The 17,114-nt window shown below is 37.8% G+C and overlaps 1 protein-coding gene across 18 annotated transcripts in view; it reads right to left on the reverse strand.

Moving 5' to 3' along the window:
• The window catches only part of SYNE1 (spectrin repeat containing nuclear envelope protein 1), a 294,381-nt gene that overhangs the window by 24,702 nt on the left and 252,565 nt on the right, over window positions 1–17,114 (reverse strand). For all 18 annotated transcript variants that reach the window (XM_042016475.1, XM_042016490.1, XM_042016480.1 and 15 more), the window contains 6 exons: window positions 15,813–15,938; window positions 14,917–15,072; window positions 12,798–12,956; window positions 12,158–12,324; window positions 5,228–5,390; window positions 1,382–1,569 (listed from right to left, as the gene is read on the reverse strand). In XM_042016475.1, coding sequence (XP_041872409.1) covers window positions 1,382–1,569; window positions 5,228–5,390; window positions 12,158–12,324; window positions 12,798–12,956; window positions 14,917–15,072; window positions 15,813–15,938 — 959 coding nt within the window. The remainder of the gene's footprint in view (window positions 1–1,381; window positions 1,570–5,227; window positions 5,391–12,157; window positions 12,325–12,797; window positions 12,957–14,916; window positions 15,073–15,812; window positions 15,939–17,114) is intronic.

The raw sequence follows: 17,114 nt of genomic DNA on the forward strand, positions 1-17,114 counted from the left end.
TAACTTCTGAAATCCAGTGCCAGTGACATCAGTAAAATTGCTGTTTAATACAAATAACTGTTTCTAGTACAATAAAGATCCTAAATACTGATATCTCAGTTAACTTACAAGTACAAATCTACTAAAGCATAATGTGTACATTCTAAGAAAGTAAAATATAGTTCCATGCATAGTTTAAGTTAAAATAGTTCTGAATTTATTTGTTGGACACAAAGGTATGAAAGCCCATGTATGTTCAAGACAGACTATGTTGAAGATAGAACTTATAAATGTAGTTTTAAGTAGAACTTGTAACATAGAACCGTACTTACAGATATATACAATTCAAGAATTTCCATGGCAATAGTATAAAATTACTTAAAGATATGAATCTATGATACAGAGCAGAAAAACCTAACAGCAATAAATGTTTTGCATAAAATAAACAAAAAACCTTACTAAATACATTAAGAATATCCCACAAAATGAAAGACCATAGAAAGTTCAATTCAGCATTTTAAAATGTCAAGTTCTTCCTAGAGTTGTTTCTATGGCTGTACAAGCATGACAGAAATAAGTTTCATAACTGAAAAAGTTAAAGAAAATACCTTCACAAATACAAGATTTTAAACCTGTAAACATGTCTTATTACTAGTTGGCACACAGTACACAGCATTGCCCCAATCTAGCCTACATCATTATCGCTGTTGAAATCACCAAACTATCCTATGTGGGAATAGAAAACAGTGAATCTTCTGGATATGATGGGCATGCAGCCTACAGATGGTCTAAGCATGTGCTGTTACTCAGACTACACCCAAGAATCCTGGGTGCTTTGGCCCTCACTTGCTCAGCACAGCTAAGGAGGACAGGTGAAGCATTTCCATATGAGTGCTCATTCCCAAAATTCTTCCCACTAAACAAAATCAGATATAAGAGAAACTGCTGAGGAACACTGGGTACATGTAAACCCTAATACCTGGAATAACATTCCACCCATTCAATAACTAGTTTCCCATCAATCTCAGTAGTTCCTGTGTAAATTTAAGCATTACAACCTCCCTTTTAGGTCATGTTTTCTAAATCTCCTGGAGTCACTGCAATCATCTAAACTTTCTTGTTTCCATCTCATCATTTCTATGAAGCATGGGAAATAAAACATTTATCAAAGGACTTGTGAATGAAATTTGATGATTGTTATCTGTACTTTGTATAAAGGCATATGCAACCCAAAATTTCATTTTTTTCATAGAAGCATAGCAGCTAATGGCTTCTACTCAGCATATGATCTTTTTCTGACCCTTACACTCTTTTATTCAGTACTACAACCATATAATATACACCCCATCCTGTATTTCTTCCTGTGGAAGGAAATACTAATCTGTAGGCATTTTAGACTTACTTAAGCCGCCTTTCCATTGACATTGCACAAATATTCCTCCACCTTCTGTCCAGATTGCGTGTAGCCTGCTGGATAGAGTCACACTCGGCTTCTGTGGCACAAGCATCACAGTCATGAAGCAGTACTTCACACAGATTGAGAACAGATGCCACACCAGTGCTGTGCTTCTCTATGTCCCTCTGAAGTTCCTGCAGGTGAAGAAATTAGTTCTTAAGAGAAACTGCAAAACATGCATCCATGCAAATGTATGTATCTTCCACTTATTTAAAAAAAGAAAAAAGCTTGCAAACAGAAGAAAAACATCCAGTAAATACCAATTAAGAGAGTGCACCTGCACAGGTGGTGATGCAATGTTATCAATGAGGCCAGGAGAACCTGGCAGCATGCACAGCTCTCCCAGGGACTATGAACACCAAACCATTACCTGGATCAAACTGCCAGAGCTCTGCATGCTCAGCTGAGCATCTTTCACACACATTTAATCAACATCACCAATAAACAGTAGAATTATTCTCAGCCCTTTCCCATTATCACAGAGAATGTAAAGCAGAAGTTAGTAAGAGAAGTGCAACAAGGAAATATGTTCTTATGTACTGCAAGGCTTTGGCGGAGGGACCCTTCACGAACGTACTGTTCCCCAGGTGAGACAGCTGCTAAGTTGGTATGTCTGACACAGAGATTGGTGGCAGGACATATTGAACAATGCATGTGTAGGAGATTTTTCTTCCTTCAAGTTTCCAGCTCTATAGCATTTTCATTGGAAATGGAAAATTTCAGACACCTAAAGAAAATGCACTCACACTGTTTTAGCACTTATTATATGTCATCAGTATTATTTTTTCTGTTGGTTTCTGGGTTCCAATGGCTTGTCCTACACTGATGATAATGCTTCATCTGTAAGTAATATTTCACCTTCAGTTTTTATCTCCGGATTCAAGTTAAGACAAACCACAAAAGTAAATGGCTGTTGCTGTTGGATTAGTGCAATGAAAGGAAACTCTGCTTGACTTTTGCCTACATTTGTAATAAATCATCAATTACATGGAAAAATCAGTATGGACAATAACAAAGCCAAGACAACCCAATTCCAAAAGTGACAAAGAAATACTAATGTAACTACATCAAAAAGTTCGATATTGCATCTAGAATACTAGGTTGAGTTCTGACTCAGATGAAGAAAGGAGTCAATAGGACAATTAGAGATGTGGAGGTTTACTTAGGAGAATGTGGCAGCTTGAGGATGAGTAGAGATAAACTGCTCTATAATTTTGCTATTGAAGTAAACTATGACATGCAAAGGGAAATACAGTGTCAACATACTGTGTCTATACACATTTAAGGTCTAACTAGAGGAACTTTTCTTACAGCTAGCAACATGATCTGAAAATGTCTTCCAGCAGGAAATGAGATCTAAATGTCAAATTAAAAAAACTCAGGAAATTTGAAATAGAGCAAGGTTGACCTACATCAACCATTTGTTTTGGTTATTTGTAATAACTGGGGTTTCACTGTTTCGTCTTCTCATCTAGAATGTTATTTTGTAAACATCTACTTGAGAACATGGAGTGGAAAATCACAATCTTTTCTTCCTCAGGAACAGTCCTTTCACTTCACTTGCCTGAAAAATACTTTCATTGTGATGTCAAAGTGCATATTTTTCTATCTGCCCTGAAATATTATAGAAGGACAGACACTATAATCAGATGCAATACTTTATGAAACACACACTCCAGACAGCTATGAGACTTGAGGTCAAGTAAGCTCAATCTCCTTTCAAATGTTTTGGAGTAAACCAGTAGTGAGAACTGTGAGTCCTGAGCATTCTTAAGAATTTTTTTATTCATCTACAGAACATTTCCACAAGCAATGTCTAGATTATTTTTTCTCCATAGACTAATATTTATTTCCCAGATTTTAAAATTTTCTATGTTTATTAGACAACATTAAGCCTTTGGGTTAGTTCACAAAGGAGCATCACTTTTATGCACTGCTGTCACCCATATACAACCTTTTTTTTATGTAATTTGGCCAGAAGCAAATATCATTTTTTCACATTTCAACTGGTAGCAGATTGAGAAAATAAACAAACAAGTAATCCTTTAAATGGAGTTCATTACCCTAGGAAAATACTGCATTGAAGTTACCCTACCTTCCCAGGGATATCCAGATTCAACTGTATTTTTATTTCACTAGAGACCAGCAATCTGGAAAGCTGATGCGTGGCTGAAGTAGATGCTGAGAAGTAGATAATGGAGTTTCATAAATGGAATTTGTCCCTCCTCTTTCACAACATAATATTTTTAATCTAATTTTGCATATGAACAACTGGAAAGATAACATGACCTCAGTGGAATATCAAACATGGAAAAGAACAGAGAGTCACTAACAGAAGACACAGGGAACAAAATACTTGCGAAGGTAGCCTTCTGAGGTGTTGTGGATAGTGATATAGCCTCCAACTAATAAAAATACCAGTTGCCATGCATTGAAAGTGGGTAGGTTTTTAAAATTAATATTATTATAACCATGTCTTGTATTGCTATCATGTCAAATCATCACCATGTTTACACACATGTCATCCTCCCATGGTAAGATTCACCTCTATTTCTCCCCTTCAGAGTTCAAATTAAACCACTCTCACTTCTACAGAACATCACTGCATGCTGCCACCACAAGGAGACAGAGAAAGGCAGAGATATACCAGTCTCTGTGCCCAAGATAAATCCCGTAAGAAGTGGTTGTAAAAAACTATGGGATGTCTGCATAGGGATTCTAGTAAATAATCTCAACTATCTACTTTGTTGATAGCAAAGTAGCAAAAAAATGTTTAGCCCTTCCCAACACTTTATTGTCTCAGAAACACCATTCATTAGTGATGTTTCTGTGTTATAAATTATTATCCCTATGTAAATTCCATATAAAATATTAATAAGTAATTCTGAAAAGAAATCTAACAAATCAGTTGAGGAGCTGGCAAAATCTCTGAAGGAGTTCTTGGCTCAGTTCCACGCTCAGCTTTAAGGAGCAAAATGCCCATTTTTACTCTTCATAAATTATCCACAAAATATCCCATCTTTCCTCTTCTCACGCATTTCTTTCTCCTCTGGAGAAAGGACCCAGGAGAGCATCTAACTCATCTAACTCAGTGGGCACCAGAAAGGTATTTTTGCCAATAAATAACCAACAGGAACACAAAGGACAACAGTTCTCTCCAGCAACATGCTTCTAGGCAAAACTGCACTGGGCAGTGAAGTGGAACAGGAAGGAAAAAGTACAGTAAATCATCTTAGAAGTAACATTAGTTTCAATGCCAAAAACTGGCTGACTTCACATTTTTCTACATATTTTAATCTAGCACTGCATAAAGGCTTTGTGTAGTATAAACCACCCAATTTTAACTTCACGTCTATAGCTCATGCATCTTTGCATGCAAAGTGACTCTCAAACAAGCTGCAAAATAAAACTGAGTTAGAAAGGTTGCTAAAAATAGTAATTTTCAAGCATTTGCAAAATTTGCAAGGTCTAATAGGTGTCAGTTTTGCCTCTGGGAACAGACAACTCAAACAAACAAAAACCACAAGCCCAAAAGGAAAACAATTGCAATAACTCGTTCAGGTTACATCTCTTGATGCCTTACCTTTCTTGGAAATGTCAACCAGCTCCTGGAGGATTCGATGTCAAGGCCAGCAGAAGGCTCTATAAGTGACACAGTAAGTACCACTTGCCTTGATATCTAAGCATTTTGCCTTATGCCCTCTCAGCTGAACTGGGTATGGGCAGTCCAAGGACACACTAAGTTGGCTCTCCCCATGTCACTGTTCACCTGATAAGTGTGTTGTATTTTACCTGCTGTTCATTCAGCTTCCTTTGTATCTCCTCAGAGTCACAAGTTTCATAGACGATAGGTTTGGACAGCTCTGATTCAATGTGGGCAAGCCAAGATCTCAGGCTGCTCATGTTTTTATCCAGCTGCTGCACTGCAACAAGGGTTTCCTTCAACTTCTTTACCCTGTAAAGAAAAAGAAATGGCAGTATTAAGTACACCCTGAAGAAAATTTTTCACGGTATGCGTTGCAGGAAGTTTCCAGAGAAACTTCACTTAGATGGCAAGTTCTGTTGTAAAGTCTTCCTTTATTATGTAACAGAAGTATATTACATGTGCATAGAGTCTGCACTCATAGCTGCTGGTTGAGAAACACTGGGCGCTTACTAATGCCACACAACATTTCCAAAGCTTCTGTACCTTAATCAGCTGACTTCAGTATTTGTTAAGAAAAGTTTTCTGTTTTTTTTTTTTAAAGAGCTCACACACTTCAAACCCCCAAAACAATCTAAGCAATTTAGTTGTGTATTTGACTAATAGATGACAACTGTTCTTAGAGTACAAATAACTTATCCATGTACTGGTGAGGGAGTGCATTAAGTGAACAGGCCTTTTTCACACCCATGAAAACACTGAAGTATGTATCACAAAAGGTTTGGGTTGGAAGGGATCTTTAAAAGTCATCCAGTCCACCTGCTCTGCAATGAGCAGTGACATCTTCAGCTAGATCAGGTTGTTTAGAGCCCTATCCAGCCTAAACCCTGAACATTCCTAGGGATAGGGCACCATCTGGGCAACCTCTCTGGGCAACCTGTTCCAGGGTGAAGACTTGTCCTTGAATAAATAAGTTTCAGAGCAAGAAGCCCAGCTGAGAACTTGGGGAGAATTCTTGAATCCCAAGGGCTGCTTTAAGTTGGTGTTATCGGACTATTTCAGGTTTAAACAGATTAAATTGGAATGGAACTGCACAGTGATTCCTAACTAGTATTTTTCTTGGAATCCTGACCCTGGAAGATCAATGACCAGGAAGAACTATAGATTTCCATTTGTTTGTTTGTGGTTTTTTGGTTTTTTGAATCAAGAGAGCATTAAGCTTAGAAAGTGAATAAATTCAACTAAACTTTCATCCTATCTCAATAATTTTTCCTTCGATCTGTTTGAACTGCAAAATTGTCCTTCAGTAATTCTCTCTTTCCTATCCCCATGTTTCATAGCATACATTATTAGTGGATTCTGAATTTTTTTCTAAGCTCTTTTTCCCTGTTTGTGTGGTACCAAAACCAATCTTGAGTAATGTTCCCTTTTATGCTCCTACTGCTCTTCTACTTAAGTGTTTCAATATCAGAAAGGTTTAAAAGATGTGTGCAGTTGGGAATAGATTGACTAAATTGGGTTGAAAAATACAAGATTGCCAGATTTGTTAAAGACACAAAATGCCATCTGACCATTCTATAATTCAAAATAAGCAATTCACATTTTTTTCCACAATACTAACCAGCAAATTTATCAAGTGTTTCCATACTGAAAGTTGTAGTTGAAGCTGACCATAAGGAGACTCACAGAAATATTAATGTCATCTTAAAAAAAAGGTTAAATCATTCCAATTTTCATCTCTTTATAGCCCTCTCGTTAGCTCACAGATGGTTAAACTGTGGTTTTTTATTGCTAAAACCCCTTAAGAACAGTTCAAATACAGCTTCCTTGCCAGAGTCTCATGACCAACCGCTGTAGGGTTGTGATCTGAAAAAAAACCCCACCTGGTACCTGGAAAAAAATATGGGCAATCTGAAAATCTGTCCACAATGGGACTGAAGTCAACACAATTATGCTGAAAGACTGCCTCAGTCCCCATCATGAGGCTATCTCAAAACACAGCTATGTATTTAGGCTTGAGGAGACAGCAGGAGAACACCCACTGTCTGAGGGCACCATCTCCTTGTCACCTATGGTTCGACATACAGCGTTTTGTGGGTTTGAACCAATGGGAACAATGAGTCATGTCAGTCCTGTGGAGAAGCAGTGTCACTTGATCATCTGCAAGACCAAACTGTGGACCAGGATTTTTTTGTTTGCAATTGCGTGCTACTCTAATCTCTGTGCTGGATTTTCATTTACATTTTGCCTGCAACAACTATAAAGGGTCCATCACTTAGAAAGTGCCCTCTGCCTCAGGCAAACTTCACAGGAGTACATCCCTGCCTGAGCATAAAAAATAGCCTGGGCCAACTACCACTATTTTCAGTCACATGATCTAAGATGCTCCAGAGAAAGAAAGAAAAACAGCATGACATACCAAACCCAAACCCTACAACTTCCTTCCTGTCCCCCCACTACATCTACCTCTAACACTGCTCTTTTTTGTTGTACTGAGTTTAACACAACAGGTTCTTTGCCCCTGGTACAAATAGAAACAAATAAACAAGTGCTTACTGGAGTCTGCTGGGATTACTTTTATTTTGACTGAACTGCAATACAGTGTTGTGTCTCCAGCTACTCTGAAAACATATCTGTGATCAAATAATAGATGCAGTCCATCATGTCTGAGAGCTTTCCTTCTGAACTTCAGCAAGCAAAGTTGCCTGTGCTCTAAAAGCTCTGCTTAAGAGACAAAGGTCAAATTCTAGATCAAGCATGTGGGATCCCTAGCCAAGACGTTTTGAGATTGCATTTGCAAGATTATGTTTAAAATGTTAATTATTCCAATAATCATTTCATGCTTCTGTTGCAGCACTAGGCAGCACAGTAACTGCACGTGTTCCTGGGAAAGACTTGGTATAACTTCTCTCCTTCATAAAGAAAATTCTGCACTGAAATCAATGGGTTGGAACCATTACACAGTTGGCTTAAAGATTTTTTTTTTCATAAAACACACTCCCCAGTCTTGTTACATTTTAAAAATACCTAAGACTCTCAGAAAGGAAAATACTGCAGAATTCAATTGTTTTTATGGTTTACTGATGAAAGATTGTCTAACAATTTGAATGGGCTTATGATACTTATGTTTCCATGTTCCACTTAATGTGCCTCAATTTCCCCAAGAAAGCAATAACTTTAGATTGTCTATTAATAATGTCTATTATTCTGCATTAGGCAAAGCCAGTGGGAGAAAAACTTGGAGCTAAAATTAAGCACAGATACATTTAATTCAACTAGTCCTAAAGTGGAAAGCCTTAGATTCCACTTAAATCTAAACAGGAACAATCCTGTAAGTACATACAAATGCATCATATAGAAGTCATAGCTACTGCATTAGTCATTTAGACAGCTGCTTACTAATATTAAACTTTAAAAGCAGCATGAAAAAACTCAGAACATGCTGGCTAAGTCTGAAAGCAGAAAGCAGAAAAGGTGTTTTTTAAAACAAATACCTACTTGAAGACAAGTTTTAAGAAACACTCTTTGAAATAGTGAAAAATGTTGCACTATTAAAATCAGCTTTGAAAAGATCAGTTTAAAAATAATCTTTTTCTGAGTAAAACCAAATTTATTTTCCAAAGCACAATAGTACTGTGCAGTAGGACACCAGTAAAGCCAGTTGTAGTTACCACTCCAATCAGTTTGCTCTTTCAAAGACTGCATTTCTAGAATTCTCAAAAACAGCTAAATTTCTAGAAGATAATGTGAAAAGGGAAAAAGAGAAGCTGAATTAAAAATCCAAGATGATGTAGGCTGAGTTCAAGTATTACATGCAGTTACAAAACAGTTGTTAATATGAACAGACAGACAGGCTTTGATAAGTTAAGTCTGAAGTACTTTCTTTACAGCTTCTTTCCTTCTCTGCCTTTTGCTTGCAGTCATACCCCTTTGATGACACAAACACCAAGTAGACAGTCTGTTTATTCTCATTTGTGTACATGCTCTCATATTTAAAAACAGCAGTAAAATCAGTCCACAGTTTCTCTCAGACAGCTAAGAGATTTTACTAGTTCTAAGTTTCCATCACTACCAAAAAATTATTCCAGGATCCAAAGGTACTAGCTGTAAAACAAAGTATGCTGTTACCACTGTCAACTGCTTTTAAACTGAGCAGAAAACAGTAATTTCTAGCTACAGTACTGATCTCTACATATCAATATTTCAGTTAGTTTTCCAGCAAGCCAAAACTTCAGAAAGAATAGTATCAATCAAAAGCAAACAAAAATAGCTGCCTGCCTTGTGATATCACAGTTACAGTCTGGGAGGTCTGAATCCACACTGCTGTCCTCCGCCATCCTCACAGCATGCAAGTCTTCCACCACAACCATGAAATTTTCCAGTATTAAAAAGAAGAACTTCCACTCCCAAAGCCTGCAAACACTGTTCTTTTGACGGGGGGAGGCAAGGGGACACACTTTGCTGGGGAGTACTGTACAGAAAATGTTTCACAGCAAACAAATGTTACCAGCCGTTGCTTGATAACATGACACTGGATGGTGACAAGTGGTCATGTTTCTAAATAAAACCTGCATTCATCAACATGTGCCAGATTTGATCTCCAGGAATGTGGACTGTGAGTGGTAAGGGAAAGGATGAAAACACTCACAAAGCCTTCTTTGCAAAGCCTGAGCAGTTGCAGCAGTAGCACTGTCTCCCAGCTGTAAACACCGGCAACTTTTTTTCAGGAGGCTGACATATCAGAAAAATTAATCTGAAAGGATTCAGTATTCTAGAAGGGAACAAACAGAAGTCTCTGATGCAGAGACACAACTACCTTTCTGCAGCTGTCACTTCTGTAGTTACAGACCTCCCCTGAATGGAGGGGCAATTAAAAGGAATGGGCAAGGGAACAGAATGTGACAGACAGAAAGAAAGAAAGAATGCAGGAAAGCAAGCAAGCAAGAAAGCAAGGAAGAAAGCAAGATGCTTTTAAAGGTGACTGGAGAAGTTTCACCACACAGTATAAAAATCAACAGGTAAAGATTCAGACTGGACATGTATTACCATAATATATTACTGAAGCATTTTCACACAGCACTTGCTATTACTTCACAGCTCTAGGAAACAAACCACTGAGAAAAATGCTCCAGGCAAGAGATTACTGTAGCACTGCAGAAAAGTCTGCAGGCTCTAATAATTTATTAATACTGTCAGGCATCCAGAATGTGAAAAGATGTACTTTCTTCTCAATATGAGGACAACTAATCTGCCTTTACTAGATGAATGAAGCCAAAACCATGTTATATGATACATTCTAAATTCCAAAATATCTTAACAGGAACATATGTCAATATATAAGAACATATTCTAAAGGGCCTCTGGGGCCTTCTAAAAATTATCTTGGGGGATGCCAACCCTTTTGTCCATTTGCAATTAGACATCAATACAAGCATTTTGTACATACATTAATTAATCAACAACTTGGGTTTTATTGATTTCCAGCCTAAGATACAGCTGAACTAGCTTTTCATAGCCTAGCTTCACACCTTTCCACAATTTATTTCCAAACGTCAGCTAATTTGCAGAGTATTTTTCACTTCAGTGAGCACTGAAATGTAAAGATTTATATGTTTAATTGCATACAATAATGTTGAGCATGCCAGTTGAGAAGGGTAAGCTGAAATGATCGGGAAATAAAAGTAAATAATATTTTACATACATTAGTTTAGAACTAGGACTTGACACTTCATGATAACAGAATGAGAGGGCTTAAGTGTGTAACATTGCATCTTATGTCTGCCAACCCATGAATGATACAAAATCCTAAACATTCACCTCTCCTATAGTGGGGACTAATCTGTAATACTAAATAGACAAGATAGATAATTTAAAGATGTGTTTTGCAATTTCTGAATGCAATCCTCTTTTGATAGAAACTTCCTGAAGGTATTATCTGAACATTTCCCTGAGTAAGCATTTGAAAAGACTAACATAAAAATATATCAAATATACTTCAAGTTCAACAACTTGTATCACATCCTCTGAAACCAAGCAGGCTCCTTGATGGTAATGCAACACTTCCTGACTTAATTGTTCTGTAAGAAATATATGGTGCTCATTACTTTAAAATGAACTACTACTATTAAAGGAGCTGGAGCCACTGGAATGCTTCTGTTTACATAAAATTAACTGCTTCCATGCTAACAGATTTCAGAGCAAGAATGCAGTAAAACCATCTGAAAAAAGAACACACAAAAAAAGACGATGAAACTAAACAAACCCTTTTGCTGCTAACAGGACTAAAGTATTACTAATGCATATGTTCTTACATCAAAGAAATGTGAATTATAAAGTATATGAGCTATTTATGCAATTCACGAAGTGCAAAATTCTGAGAAAATTGTTGCTGGTAATGAAAGAGAGGCTGTAGCACAGCTCAACAGAAAGTGTTGAAACAAATAAATAATTTTCTTTACATATCAAACAACAATCCTGTATTTTTTTAAGTTCTGAAAATTGCTGTTACACTTTTGAGCTTGGATAAAAAGAGCCTTTAAGCCCAGTGTGCATACATCTACCTGCAGTTACTTTTCTCCATCTGTGAAAAAAATGATCTGGGAGGAAACCTAAGACTTACTTTTGGACCAGCTCTTCTTGAAATCCCAAACTACAAAGTTTTGATTCCTCTGTCAAGAAATTTCTAGAAAAAACTACATTTGCATCCAGTTTTAAGCACCATGTAGAGTAAGATGCTTCTAGATGAAGGCTCACTAAACCTGATTGCAACTGATCCTATATTGTAGAAACGTTGAACTGTTAAGTTTGGAAAGGAGCTTTAAGATTAAGTCCAACTGTTAATCTTCCACCATCACCATAGTATCATAATGAAGCTTTTAAATGACTCTTCTTGAAGAAATGTTGTCCTGTACCATAAAGTAAAACAGGAAAGTGATTTTCACAGAAATGTGTTGATGTTTAAGAATGAATTTATTTCAAAATGTATGATGAAAAGGCAGAAAATAAAGGATTTTAAATGCATGACACCCAGCATATTAATTTGTCCCACTTAAAACTTAGAAACAAAACAACTGTCTTACCTGGCTGCAATAAGATCTAGAAGATGCTGCCACCTGTCATTGATCTTGCCAAGTTTGTACTCAATCTCTGATGCCTTACTCTCATGGCTGGCTTTAGCAAGTCTCTCTCCCATTTGCTGAAGCTGGATTTTGTTTTTCTGGGCTACAGCAATTTCCTCTTGATAATCCTAGACAGTAAAGAGCAACCAGAAGACAAGGTACTTATTCTAAATATACTGTACTCTGCACTACTAAAGAAATGGTGCAAAAATATAAGTGAATGTTGTTTTTTCAGTTGATTGGTACAGTGGAGTGACCACCTCATATATTTGATGGATAAACAAAAACAACTACCAGAAGAATGAAAAAAACCATCCAACACAAACCAAAACACAATGCTTTCTATAAATATGTCTGCTATAGTTTAACTCATTACAGGCAATTCTGATTGGACACTTAATAAAGCACTCAGACACCTCTGACTTTGCATTCACTTAATTTTCTGTCATTCTGGGAGGTCCTGTCTCAAGACAGACAGGAAAAGTCTGCATAACGAGAGAACATAAACACTGAAACACATCAGGGTAAGGAAAAGCCTTAATTTCAGCTCATTCACAAACAAGTAAACAGTTAAATAAGAGTATGTAAGTGTACACTGTACCTTTTTAAGTTTCTCAATCATTTCTTCTATGAGGATGTCACCATTTTGAGACACCTTACTTTCCATTTGCGTCAGCCATTCACAGAGCTCCTTGTTCTTCTCACTGAAGACAGCCCACTCATTCAGTCTCTCGCTAACTTGTTGTCGACGCAAGGAGACCTTAAACCATTTACAAAGAGTAAATGAAACCAAAACAGTAAATACATTTAAAACATGCTTAAAACACTTTGTGCCTCAATGTGAGTTCCTCTAGCCTTGAAAAAGTGTTGCAACCACTTACTTGCCATTAAAACAAACTGGAGTTGTACAGCAAAAATTTGTGTGAATGTGAGTTCAGGGGTAAGCACTGATCTCAGATTTCCTGTCAGCTACATCCTATGCACAGAGAGAGGCACCCAAGCATTAAGCTCAGCAGTCTGTCAATATCTGGTTTCATCATGTCTATAACCTGAAATTTTCATTAGAAGATAAAACCAGTATTTTCTTACAATTCTTGCTCACTTACAACATTTTATAAAATATATTAGTTTATTTTTAGTCTAAGAGATTGAATTAGAAAGAAAATTAAAAATTCTTCACCAAAGCATAAAAAAAAAAAGATGCAGACATAGTACAGGCCAAAGTTCAAAAGTCTGTGTAATTTGTGCACGAGCACATGAGTACAAACCTAAATCCAAGACACACTGTAGTTTGCAAAAGTAATTTTTTACTTGAGTACCAATATACTCATTTCATAGACAACTGTCTCCTGTGGATAGGCATGACACCTCGAGAGATTCCAAAACACTGAGGTGTGCCTTGACAGGAAAGATTAGGCATGACACATCAAACAAGCAAATGCTGCAGTTAATACAGAAGGAAGGAAAACACTGATGTGTTTAAGAAACAGCTGTAACTGTGGTACCATCTCAGAATGCAAACAGTAACAGACCAAGATGGACACTGAAATCAAAATAGCAGCACAGACTGAGCAGCAAAGTCATCTCTGCAGTTTCAGATACTGGTACAACTACTTACTTCCTCTCCACTGTGATCTGGGTTATTTCTGACTTTATATCACAATTTCAGCTGAAAAGGTGAAGCTCTTTCACAAAAGAAAGTGACATGCTTTTTAACTACTGTGTTAGGTTCAACAGGGGCATACACGTGATCTTGCATTTCCTGTTTGCGGTTCTGAACTTGATGACAGCTTTCCGGAAATAAGCAGCAGTTGAACGAAGGCTTGCACTAGGTTACATCCTGAAACACTCAGCATGCTCAAAACTAAGATAAAACTTCCTTACTTGGCTCCTTCTTCTACCATAAACATACATGCAGTGACTGTATCATAATTTAGATGTATCTACATTGGTTCATTCAAATGCAACTAACTCAAAACTTGATCTGTGCTGGTAACTGTGAAGCATTTTTCCTACTTTGGGGGTGTTTTTGAAACCTTCACAGATAGTTTACAAGAGGTAACTATTTCAAGTTAGCCCCACTGTATCTGGACTGCAATCTCTACTGAACTACAGAAATGACATCAGGATAATCTGAAAAGCTGGGTAAGGAAGACTCCACTGCCTGGAGTGCAAATCAGAGGTCAGAAGCACACTAATAGTGTGATGTGCCTGACAAAACTAAACAATACTCCTCAGCTCATTTTGAAGGCAAGAAAGTTACCCTCAGACTAAAAGAAATGCAGACACCAAGGTCTGAAGAAGGCGACGCTATCAGTAGAACTGAAGGTACAATCCAGCAATGTTGAGTGGGGAGGGGACATCCTTTCCAAGCACAGATCTTCCACCAAAGCAAAGTGTAACTGTTATTATTTCCGTGGTTTTTTCCCAGCCAGCCATGCCAAGTCCCACAGCTCACAGTGTGATTTTTTTTTGTTGATTTTTCACGGCTGTTTAAATATGACCTCACAGCCATTATAAAGTTCAAGAGATCTAGAAACACTAGCAGTAACTAAAGGAGTATTTCAGTGAATGTCTCTCCTGACTCAGAAAGAATTCACTTTTGAATTTAGGGATGTCTACATGGATCTTTTATAAAAGCTGCCACTTGGATTCAGTTTTTCTCCCAACACTTTTGTAGCCTGCATACTGCTCCCAACACTGCTCAGTGCTGTACTTGCCTGGTGGCACAGCTCCTCCCACTGCCTGTGCAGGAGTTCTATTCGCTCACTGAGGATTGAGATATCATCTGCACTGATATATACAGACAGGGTCTCCTTCAGCAGGGAGAGGTGTGCAAGGTCATCTGTCCATCCTTCAACAGCATTCTCTAACTCCTTAAAAGAAGAACACAAGGAAAAAGGACCAGTTTGATAACAAAGAATAATTTGAGTATGGTGATGAAACAGACAAGCGGTGTTACCCACTGATTTAAGTCATATCTGAGCAGACCCACCATGTCAAGCAGACTGTTTCAGCCCCATTTAAAAGAAAAAGAAAACATCAACTCCAAATGTACCAATATTTTCAGACTTGTGATGGTATTATCTCCCCAGTACAGAATGATACATGATAAGAAGTTGCAAACTAAGGTACTACTCAACTCGCCAAAGTTCAAAGGTATCTGGGAAGTTCAAGTACTGGTTTGGACACTCTGTATTGAAAATATTTTCAAGTTGTATTCCAGTTCTAAAATGCAAATAATATAGCCTAAAAGTGTTGTTTTAAATCCCCCATGGTCACTTCAGCTCAAATAAAAAAGCACTGAACAGGAAGTTTAGATACCATGAGTTTAAATTTGAGGTTAGAATTTCTATAATAAAAACACACAAATACACAGCCCTTCTACAGTATTTTTCAGACCCTGTTCTGGTATCCTTCCATCAGATCTGCATTTACTCTGCAGGATTTGCATTATGGTGAGTTCACTCTGGTATTATGGTGTCCATGTGTTATATGGATAGTTTCTTGCCTGGTTTGCATAGTCAGTAATATGAAGCCAATTAACAACAGAAGAGGTTACTGCACAAAGGCAGGCAAAGAAGAGATGACAATCAACACAGAAGAAGTGCTTTACCTTGCAACGAATCTGTTCTGCATGCAACTCGTCATGGTGATCCGGCAATGGCTGAGAAAGCTTTTTTTTGAATGATCGTAGCTTCTCCAGGGAGTCTCCTATGCCCTTTTCACATTTCTCCCAGTCCTGAAAGCAGAATGTTTATTAGACTTCAGTTCTAATCTATGTTATACCTACATCAGTTGATTTGCCTAGAAATAACATGCCCTGAAATCTCCCTCTAAATGGTACTTCAAGTCTCAGATCTTGAGTCCTGTGTAGAACTGTGTTGAATTTTTTGTGTGTAGGTCTCTGTTAGTAGAAATACACAAGGTCTTCTGTTATTAATATGCTGTCTAGATCCAACTCCATCCTTTCAGGAAAGTCTCTCCCTGGCAAAATTAATTTTCCACTTCCTTTATTGAATGTCTGCACTACTATTCTTTGACAAGAGCTTCATTCAGGTGCATTAATCGCTGGGAAAAAAAAAGTGGGTGGGGAAACTGAAAATTTAGGGCAGACTGAAGTTTGTGTAGTATCTTCTTTAAATCAGGATTCTAGCAGCTACACCCTGCTTTAGTGCTTGTATACTTTCCAAAATTTTTTAATGTATCCAATGCAATCAAACCATGTCAAGTGACAGTATGGTTTTACCTGCCTCACCTGCTTGTTAAAGCCTTATAGTAAGATAGAAGGACCATAATAATGATAACCCAAAAAGAATGGCAGTTGTATGATACCAGAAAATACAAAACTTGTACTGAAACTTGCATTGTATTGAAACGAAGTCTTCTGTTTCAAGATATTCTCCTTCTACCACTGCCTTTGTACTTCTCTCCTTCCTTTTCTCCCAATCTATGCCAGTATTTCATGATCATCTTGAGGAAGAACTACCCATATCAAATAATATGGGTGACATATAGCGTGACAATAGTCTGGCATGTTCTTAACACTCTTGCCCTGCTCCAGCACGGGGTCCCTCCCATAGGAGAGAATCCTCCATGAACTTCTCCATGAGTACTTTCTACAGGCTGCAGTTCTTCACAAACTGCTCTAGAGAGACTCCCTTCCACGGATTCCTTCCAGACCCCCAGGAACAGACTGCTCCAACAAGGGTCTGGCACGGGGTCAGAGGTTCTGCCAGCAAAACTGTTCTAGTGTGGGCTTTCCATGGGGTCACAGCTTCCTTTGGGTATCCACTTGCTCTGGTCCGCCCGTGGGCTGCAGGTGCATCTCTGATTCCCTATGGACCTCCATGGGCTGTGGGTGGATATCTGCTCCATTGTAGAGCTCTGTGTCTCTACCATGAGCTGGATGATAATC

The sequence above is a fragment of the Corvus kubaryi genome, unplaced genomic scaffold (assembly GCF_017639235.1).
Source record: "Corvus kubaryi isolate FWS band 111438036 unplaced genomic scaffold, C.kubaryi_AGA036_p1.0 split3-73, whole genome shotgun sequence".
In the NCBI taxonomy this organism is placed as follows: domain Eukaryota; kingdom Metazoa; phylum Chordata; class Aves; order Passeriformes; family Corvidae; genus Corvus; species Corvus kubaryi.